This window comes from Acanthaster planci, linkage group LG01 (genome assembly GCF_054643075.1).
Source record: "Acanthaster planci isolate LZ-2023a linkage group LG01, COTS_SCS, whole genome shotgun sequence".
NCBI lineage: Eukaryota > Metazoa > Echinodermata > Asteroidea > Valvatida > Acanthasteridae > Acanthaster > Acanthaster planci.
Genome location: NC_141777.1, coordinates 38,426,357 through 38,436,655, shown reverse-complemented (window position 1 = coordinate 38,436,655; position 10,299 = coordinate 38,426,357). Strand labels below are relative to the sequence as shown.

Below are 10,299 nucleotides of genomic sequence, written 5' to 3'. Positions count from 1 at the left end.
CTCCAATTTCAATATGATTTTACATACACCTAGGGTTGATTTCATTTTAGAGCACAAACTGCTTGGGTACAAATTCCTGTAGGGCCTATTATTAGGATTGCATACAAAATCGACATATTCTAAGCAGACCAACAGTAGAAATATTGTCACAACACTTTTGATTTTCAACACCCCAGAAAGAGTTAAACGGACTCTTCTAGAGCAGGAAACATACTTTCAAAAACACTTGGTTTAATTGTGTTCAAAATGATACTTTATTTGCATATATTCGATAAGAGGGTCATGTTTCATTTTTACTAAAAGGGTGATTTTTTTAGTGAAAACTGTCCATTTTTTAATCTCTGCCCCAGCCACATGGAATGGCGGATTCTGCTAAAAATTGTCAACTATTTATTATTCATTGATGGCTACAACTATAGCAATTTTTATCACAATCTGAAGACCTAAGGTCACAAAGTGTATTGGTCTGAGATGGAATGACCCATACTTGACATTACCCATTTCAAGTAACATGTCTTACAATACTCATCGATGCAAACAGGCCTACCACACTTACGGATAAAGCCCTAAATATTTCTTAGCGTTTGGGAGATATAGTTAACAAACAAGTTTAACTTTTTTAAATAAAAATTTCCATTTCAAATTTTAAATCATAAAATTTTATTACAACCACCCGAATACATGTAGTACTCATCCATTTTTGCTGATAAACTTGGACATAACAAGCTGGTAGAAACCCAACATCACAAAATATATATTTTGAAACTGTTTTCAGGAAATGGTTTGAGGGGGAAAAAAGTAAAATGAAAGTGAAAGATTGTGACGGGCTCAAGCAGGGAATACGTTTAATATGTCCATGGAAGGCAAGTTCCATGGTACATTTTGGTGATATTTTAAATGAAAGGTAAATATTAAAATAATCAACCAAATAGAGAATCTTTTCACTTTGTTTGGCGATACTTTATACATAGGTAAATGCCAAAAATAATACACCTATCAAGTAATTATACATCTTTCAATATAATACTATATTACAAATAGAGGTAAGATTTTACAGTCATTGATGGCAAAAAAAGTCAAGTCCTCTTACTCTGACAACTGTTCCCCACTCAGGGTGGTGTAATATATAAATATGGACTGCTGCAAGTGGTAAACAATATTGAATTGTTCAAGTGATACAAGTATGCAGACGTTGACTGCTGTCAGGGATTTAGTGAAACTAGAGCTTCAAGAGGACATCTGAAATGTATTTACTTTCTGAGATGCGAACAGGAAAATGGAATGCTCAACATATCAGTAAGGGAAGATTAATGCAGTTTCTACTGAGCACTCATATAGCTTCAAGTTGTAATCTGAGTATTTGAAAAGTAGTGTATGATGAACACATCCCAATGCCAATTTCTACCCCAAGAAAGTCTTTCGATTTGGGGCAATACGAATGTGGCTGTATGTCTGCACACCCATACTCAATACTGGAACTCAAGCAAACAGTGTTCAGTCACAGCACCTTGAGATGGGCAGAGTTTTCACCTGCAGTCTTGTGCTCCACTAAACTTGGGAAGACTGTAAAGAAAAGGGAAATGGCTGTCTCTCCATACATCAGCTCCACCTGCACACGACAACTTCAACACTGGATTTGGAAGTCAACACATTCTAGAGTTGACAGGAATTCAGGTGTGCTAAATTATGCAAATACATTCTCAAAAAATACTAATGTACACAATATTCACAAAATAATAACATTATTCACAATGAAAATCAAACATACCAGTAATAATTGGATCTTAAAGTTTTCAGCTGTAATATACATATATCTCTTCCCATCTGGGATTGTTAGGTCCTTGAAAAAAAATTTAAAAAAACACACACCACTCACAAAGATAGAAATACAAAGTAACAAACATGCTAAACTCACCAAGAAAACGCAGCACTTAGAAATATTGATGAATTTCTCACCTTTCCTACCATACCAATTTCTAATTCATTTAAAAATTATCCCATCACCAAGCCACAACTGGTACGAATACAATCATACACATGTATGCAATTGAAACATCTTTCAACCCCAGATTCTGTATCTTGCTTAGCTGAGGGCACGTCGTGTGATGATTACTACTGTACATTGTATAAACAGTAATTATTACTTTGGGATTTTGCCTCAAAATGTACACGTTTTGCCCCGTCATATTTACAAGAGAAATATATTTTCATTTACAACACACCTTTTGCTGAATCTTTCTCCTAGTTGGCTGAAAAACATAAAATGGTCACAAGCGGTTCACTATTAAAAGGGCTAGTGTATGACATCTGTATTAGGGTGAACTGGACACGTGCCAAGGCATCATAATTCCAGAAAATTCTTACAGCGCCCTCACATGACGAGAAAAGTGAACTGCAACTCAGACTGAATCTAGGGAAACTGAAAGCCTTCCTTTAATTATTGATTGCTTGCTGGTTATTAGTAGTTCAGTTAAAAACCCTGAGAAGTTTCTTATTTGGCAAATTAGACAGATATACGGAGTGGCATAATTCGGTCACAAGCATTGCCAGTCCATATCTATTTTGTAACATACCTCTGTCAAAGAAAAGTTTGAAATGTTTCATTAATGAGATAGGGCTTTAGACGTTTTCACTCATGTGAAATGTAAACAATACCACCACATGTGAACAGCCTTGGCCACAGTGATTGCATATATTCATGCGGGCAGCTTCAACCATGTGCGAATGCTTGACTAGTTTATCTTGAATAGGTAGATTACCACATTGTGCAATCATTACCATCACAACACATAGCAGTCCAGCATGATCGTGACATCACAGGTAAAAGTCTATACCAAGTATCTGAATATGTGAATAATTGAATATTATTTTTCGAATTTGAATATCAAATGCAAAATTCATGAAGAGGGAGAATTTGATTTTGTTTTACATGAGAAAAACTGTGCAAATTCTAATGAAAAACGGCAGAAATCTTACAACTCAAAAAGTAAATCATTTCATTAAAAAATTTAAAAGGAATAGAAATTTTCAACAGGGTAAGAAGTACTGTTTGTTTCTTAAATCTTGCTTAATCATAGCTGGAGATACCGTACTCCCAGATGTGATAAGCTATTTACGTGATTATAATGTACAATTGTGTGCATTATTACAACTGATTTTGTATACAGTTTAATCATCAACAATCTGTCGGTTGGTGATAAGACTGAATATTTGGATATTTGATCGCATTGATGGAATATTCCAATAGTGTATTATTCAAATTGACTCAGCCCTATATAGAGGACACTGCATCCAGTCAAAAATCTTCCTTTAGAAAAAGCGCACGTCTAATTCAAGCTGACAAAAATTGCTTGCACTAGCCTATATTTGTGAACCCCACATGACCATGTTTCAGCCAACCAGAATAAAGAACCCGCAAGAGGTGTGTCATCATAGTATTGATTATTTGATGATTGAAAGTTGCATGAGATTTGTAAACACTTTGTGAATGATTCTTTTGCTTTTGTAGTGAAGGCTGGCCTTAATTTACCAGCTATACTGGCAGGCAAATAATATAACACTGGCGAAGACAGAGAGAGTTCCATATGAAGTCTCATTCTGAATAAAATACTACACATGTAGTAACCAAAAGAAAATACCATACACAGTTCCGGTAGTAACAAAACCATGAATGGAACCAAGACGTGTTTCTGCACATACATGTAGCACAAAACTTAGTCTATCACCCTCGTATCCACTGGACTAGGGTATTTACTACAATAATAATGGAACATAATTGGAAATAGTCAGGTGCTATTTAAAAACACGATTTCAACATAGTTCCTACAACATTTCTACACAGACTTGATTCTTGATGCAACTGATTCAATTTTCAAACTTACTAGGACAGAGACACAACACTGTGAGCAATTGAGCAAACAAATAACATAGATCTAAGTCACCTTTCACAGAGGTTCTACACGTGAGAATGACATGTTGATGGTAAGGTGTACAGAATCTGTGCATGAAATGTCATAAAACAAACACCGACCACTACATGTATATACATGTACCTTACGGCATAGTAAAACTAGCCTCCCTCAGCGATCCACAGAGCATTCTTTTACCCTTGGCTTTGCAATCATCTTGGGAAAATACATGTACATGTTACATGGCTCATCATTGGAGGCTAGTTTAACTATCCACACTAGACACAAGACCAGCCACAAATAGCAGGGTGAACAATGATAAAGGAGAAATAACTTTTGTTGTAGTTTATTTAAATAGCTTGTGATTTGACTTCAGACTGGAGTTCTTGTGTTGGTCTTGAGAAGGAGTCTTAACGCCAACCATTCTAACCTAAGGTGTATGTGTATGACCAATTTTCAATTTGATTGGAGGGGTGGGTCCAGCAATAAGAAACTGGCTGGGAGGAAGGGATGGGCTATGGGGTGGTTTCCAACTTACATGTAAGTGGTTTCACAGAGGACACTCTTACCTTGATGGTGCTTTTTACTTCATTTTATTTACTTTTGCTAATCCAGAGACGTGCAGTAAACACGTGCAATCAAAACTGAATATGTGCAGCTTTCTAGTTGATCACTAGACTTATTAAACTGAAAGAATATGTGCATTTCACCTTCATCATGTTCATGATCTGATTTCAAAGGATATGCTGACAATGCTTAGTGTACTGACACATGTACGTGCTGAGGAGTGACCCTTTTTATGATGCTAAAAAGTGGCACAAACTCCAGTTTGATTGCTTGTCTGCTGTAGCATGGTACAAAGATGTGAGGCTTGAAAGTGACATGCACATTGTGCCCTCGTTCTGCCCGTGTGCAGACAGAACAGCACCCTCTGTGGTTACAGATTGTCTCCCGGCTACGGGTCCCCTGGCAGATGAGGCAGTGGCAATGGGATCCCCCTGAATACTTGAACCAGGTGCACCAGCTCTGATGCCCTGAATACTTTGGCATATGGGCATGTTGCTCAGGAGCGGACTAAAGACAGGAACTCCTCCCTTGTCTTGGGGTCATCGCGGAAGACTCCCAGCATTGTGCTGGTTATTGTTTTACTGTTCAACTTCTGGACTCCTCGCATCACCATGCACATGTGGCTGAGGCAAAAATGAAACATAAATCATAAGCAAATTATATGGGGAAACTGACCAGGTGATTTATATTCAAAAAGCTGTGACCTCTTTTGAGTGATCCCTGTTCACCACTTCCCAGGTTGTATCATGTGTAATTGGGTTGTGATCCCTGGCTACATGGTGTTTCAGGTTTCATGGCTTCTGGCTAGCACCCCTCCAAACAGAGATATTGACAAATGGGAAGAGCCACCAACGTAGGGCTGGGTAGCTCAGTTGGTAGAGCACTGGTAGTGTTCCAGAGGCCGCAGGTTCAAATCCTGCTCCAGTCAATTTCTTTGTTCATCTATATTATGATTAGTTGAATAGTCAGATATTCGGATGATAGTACATCTGGGCAGCTGCTCCTAATTACCTATTTAGAAATATTTTGTTGAGTATACAATTAGCTACATGTACATGTAGGTAAATGATTAGTTACATGTACCTTCAAACTTCAGACAAATTGTTTCATGTTGATGTATTCAGAAATTACGCTGTTGAATTATTTCAATATTTTCAGACAACAAACACCAAACAGTTGTTCAAACATGGATAGTTTGACAGTTGCTTATAATGTTCAGACATTCTGATAGAAAGCAAGAGCACATCGGACAGGAAATAGGGTGAACGCTGCAAAAATCAGAACAGCAATTCAGATATCCATTCCAGTGACCCTACAGTCAGAATAGCATCAGACACTCTGCCAACTAAAGAAATCATGTCTCTGACTATCATGTGGTTTGATTACTTGTTGCGTAGTAAATATGAAATGCTGGTGATTACAACACACAAATAGAAATTATCATCTGGTCTATTGTCTTGTACCGGTATCTTGGTACATGTACTTTGAATCAAACATGATTAAAAAGTAAACAATTGATCCCTATAAATTCATTGTGACTGCATTGTCACTTTACAGCAACCTCAGTTTTTTTATCACGTTAGTTTTCTTTAAAATTTAGCAATGCACCATTTTCTTCACACTCTTACATGCACCTGTTCCATTTCAAAATTCCTTTGACTTTTCATCATTTTGATCACAGCTTGAGAAAATGTCATAAAAGTACTGTTTTATGTGGAAAGATCCATGTTAACAAATCATTTAACCACTTAATTCAGGCCAGCAAACAACTGCAGACGAGAAACTGCACTGTCAAATCAGATGGTCACAATAAATTTGAAAACTTTAGGGGAGTTCTAGCCTACCGGTAACTTTAGAGAATTTCATTGTGTTTCTTGAATCATATTCACTTTTCAACTTACATCAGGTGTTCAACATCTCAACTTTGCCAATTGTACATGTACATGTAAGAGTTTGATACCAGTCTTCACGCAATATACCGGTACATGTACACCTGTATAATTTCTCTAAATCTGGTTTCCGCACTAGGAGTACATGTATTTCGATTAACTGTGACTTGCAGTTTGTCTACATGACATATAGGTAATTCCAGAAATTAGGGGTCCATTGTTTTTCATGTCCCTGTCACATGACATCTGTATATGTAGGATTTTTTAAGTTCAGAACACATTTTCTAATTTCCAAGAGTGATGAATTAATGCAAATTACCTGCGAAACAAACACATGTACATATATAGTTTGAAATCAATTCCGATGATATTTCAATGTAACATGACAAAGGTCAGATGTAACAGGGACACAAAAATGGCACACTTTTGGACCCCTAATTTCTTTCTCCTAATCTTCAAAGCTGCTTTAACCACAACGGGAACAATCAACGTTCATCATCAACAGCTGGAAAGGCTTGCGGTAGCACCATGCGAAGGAATTTAACTCTCTTATGAGTATGTGTGGTTCCGAAAAGAACCGGGAGTATATTTGTGAGTATACATGTACTCCTGGTTCTTTTCAGAACCACACATACTCATAAGAGAGATTACCACAAGCCTTTCCACCTGTTGCTGTCCTATACCATGAATAGCCTGAAATTCCAACGTTCATCATGATGGCTATACAAGTACATGTAGTTTCCCTAGAAGATTCTGGATTCATTGTGCCCTGAGCTAAACACATTTTTGAACTTGTTCAGCACCTCTGCTGTTGATATTATACTGTGATTTTAAGGTCATCCGAATCACTTGGAGTCAGCAGTGACTTCTCTGTGACACCACCTGGATGACAATGGCCTCTTGACATGCTTGAGGTGCACACAGGGTATTTTCTGTTCATTGGGTTTGGTATGCAGTGTCAACTTTAAACTTACGTTGCTTCGACAGTCACTGCCACTCCCATAGGTGCTATTGCTTCAACCATTGCTAACGCTATCTGTTTGGTTAGTCTCTCTTGTACTGTTAAAAAATACAAAACAAAACAAACGGTTATGGAAATTATGTGCCAGGCATATCTAGCCTTCTATCAAAATTTCTGGAAGGGTCCCTGGGCACTTTTTTTTCTTCGACACATATTTTCACTTCATTTCTGGGTAATGCTACAGATTTGTACATGAACATGTATGTATCTTTTCATAGAAATATTGTTTGGTTCCAAAATGATTTGTGAAATATTATGAGATAAAAAAGGAGCCAACTCTGTGTTATTACATGAGCTACATTATTTCTTCAGCAATTTGCCTGAAAATAGTAGCATTGTGAGAATTTTAGCAAAAGATGTCTGAATGCCAGATGTCTGAATTGCTACCGGCAGCCAGTAGGACCAATTATTGTAAATAACAAAGTGGGCTCTAGTTCAAAAAGAAAGAATCTGAATGACAGCTCACATGGCCTCAATATACGGATAAAATGCTGAATACATGTACATGTACGTGTGGTTGATGATGTGCATGCCGATGGTGTCCATTTTCAACCCTGTCTGTGGCTAGTCACAGAGAAAGAGCTCCCAGTCCTGAAATGACTCACACCTACCTTGTAACCTTCTGCTGTATATCTCCACAATCCTGGAAGGAAATGCAAAGCAGTGAGATGGTAAGAGTCTGGCAATTAAGTCCAGAGAAAAGAAATGGTAATCCAAATCAACAAAGAGTGACAAGGTATTGGGGTTGGTCTGAGTCTACCAGATGCCTTTAGGCAAACCCTCAGGCTGCAGGATTGAAATTGACGAGAACTACTATATTTCCTAAACAAAATGACAACACTCTTTAATTCTCCACCTGAAAAGGTTGGTATGCTGTTAAATGTTTGACAGCTGTGTACAGGTATAATGTACATGCAAAATATGTACATGTACTCGTAAATCATACCAAATGGAGTTAAGATTGCCTTTTTATATGTTTCTGTCCAATCTTGGATTAAAAATGTTAAAATAATGGTATGATCACTGATGATGGTGAATGACTACACTTTTAGGGGTGAGGTTAGGAGGGAAACAGACTTGGAAGGAATGAGACCACTGCTTATTGGATTCCTACAGCACCACTTTCCGTTCCCATCAAAGACATATTGCTGGTTCAGAAAGCAGATGTGTGCATACATGTAGATTGTGGTTACAATGTACATGCAGTTGGTTGGTTTGTTAGCGAAGGTACATGTGCAAGTATGAACAGCATGTATCCGATATTTGGTTGTAACTAATGAGCGAACCAAAACATTGCTATCTTCAAGTACATGTAGGTTAATTGCGATCTAAGTTTTCAGGTCTTTCTATTTCCTGGGCAAACTCCAATTTTGACAGCTTCGAATGTTAATGTGGACCTGGGTCGGGGCTATTTATTTCAGTTGTTGGCAACTTTTGGAGAGGTTCGTTTATTTTCCAGTCATTTGTCACACTGCTGATGGTGGCCAAAATGTTCAGCTGGCAGGACCGTGTTTGGAGATACATGTATCCATACATGTATATGGGTAGTTTAGTACATACATACATGTATTTGAAATGTTTGGGAGCAATTGTGAAGAAGTGTAACTAAGTGTTTGGTTGTCTAGCATGACAAACACGGGTATGTTACATTTTGCAATATACTGATTTCATTCACCAGGATGTACATGTACATGTAGGTTGACATTACCAACTTTAGCTTGTTCAAACATGCACTGTTCTTGTAGTCACTTCTATCAGTTGTATCAACACGAAATGCCAAACATGCCAAATGCAAAAAAGAAGGAAATAAAGGGCTTTCAAAAATCAAACATTTGTGTTTGAGTCTTCTTGGTGTTAATAAGCACACTTTTTTTGCTGACAAAGCTTCAGTCTAAATTCCTCAGGACCAATGTGACCAAAATAGCCCACTACAGTGTCAGCAATCCCAGATGAGATTTCCATACTGGTATGTCCATGAATGGGACATGTACAGTACATCAGCATGCCCATGGAATTTGATAAGAAGACAAATGCAAACTTGAAAAAGTGGATATGGAGAGACACTCGTGACAAATTCATCTAAGTTGAAATTCTGCAAAGCACACAATGTTTGCACCGAGATTACAAATGTGTGTAACATGTACATGTAGCACTGCATGGTTACAGCAAGGAAACATTCATGATTAGAATGCTGCAGTAATGCAGTTGCAGAGAAAAAAAGGGAAACATTTCTCATGACTGCAGAAAGCACACTGATTGCTACAGTGATGATTTGGAATGAAGCCGCATAAATACGATTATGCATTCATTTTAATCATTTTATCAAGTATTAGTGTACTGCCGGTACTCTCAATGTGAAATAATAACTTCTGTTTTTTTTCTTTATTGCTTCTTTCTATGTTGGAAACCAACCTTTTTTTGTTTGGTCATCTAAAAAATATTGACTGGCTGTACGTAGTTACAGTAGGTTGTTTTCAATAGGTGTGCAGTAGTCATAAACAGCAAACTGCGGTATTTGGTAGAGAAAACCCTGAGATTACAAATGAGTGTGATAAAGTGTACCAGTACATGTACATGTACCCTTTATAGTTTTATATAGTGACAAATTTCATCAAAGTTGAAATGTGTTCAAATTCTGCAAAAACACAATGTTTGCCCTGAGGTTATAAATGTGCCTTATAAGGTGTACATGTACATGTACATTATATACATTGCAGTGTATAATTTACACACTGATCTAAGTGGTCAGCACTATGTTTCTGTTATAAATATTTAGCAGGCCACTGGTTGTGCATACATGTACAGTACATGTAACACTAAGGCAAACTCATACCCAACTACAAGCAAACAGACTGCAATCACATTAATTGCTGTTTCCTTCTAAGAAGACATTGGTTTCATTGGTTTTCAAGTT

The 10,299-nt window shown here is 37.4% G+C and overlaps 1 protein-coding gene across 1 annotated transcript; it reads right to left on the bottom strand.

The window, feature by feature from the left end:
- Positions 1 to 230: 230 nt before the first annotated feature.
- Positions 231 to 9,820, bottom strand: gch1 (GTP cyclohydrolase 1). Its single transcript, XM_087139244.1, has 4 exons — positions 9,798 to 9,820; positions 7,997 to 8,028; positions 7,339 to 7,423; positions 231 to 5,098 (listed from the first exon to the last, which is right to left on the bottom strand). Exons 3-4 carry the CDS (start codon positions 7,386 to 7,388, stop codon positions 4,972 to 4,974), a joined length of 177 nt encoding a protein of 58 aa, XP_086995370.1. The 5' UTR covers positions 7,389 to 7,423; positions 7,997 to 8,028; positions 9,798 to 9,820; the 3' UTR covers positions 231 to 4,971.
- Between the last annotated feature and the right edge of the window lie 479 nt (positions 9,821 to 10,299).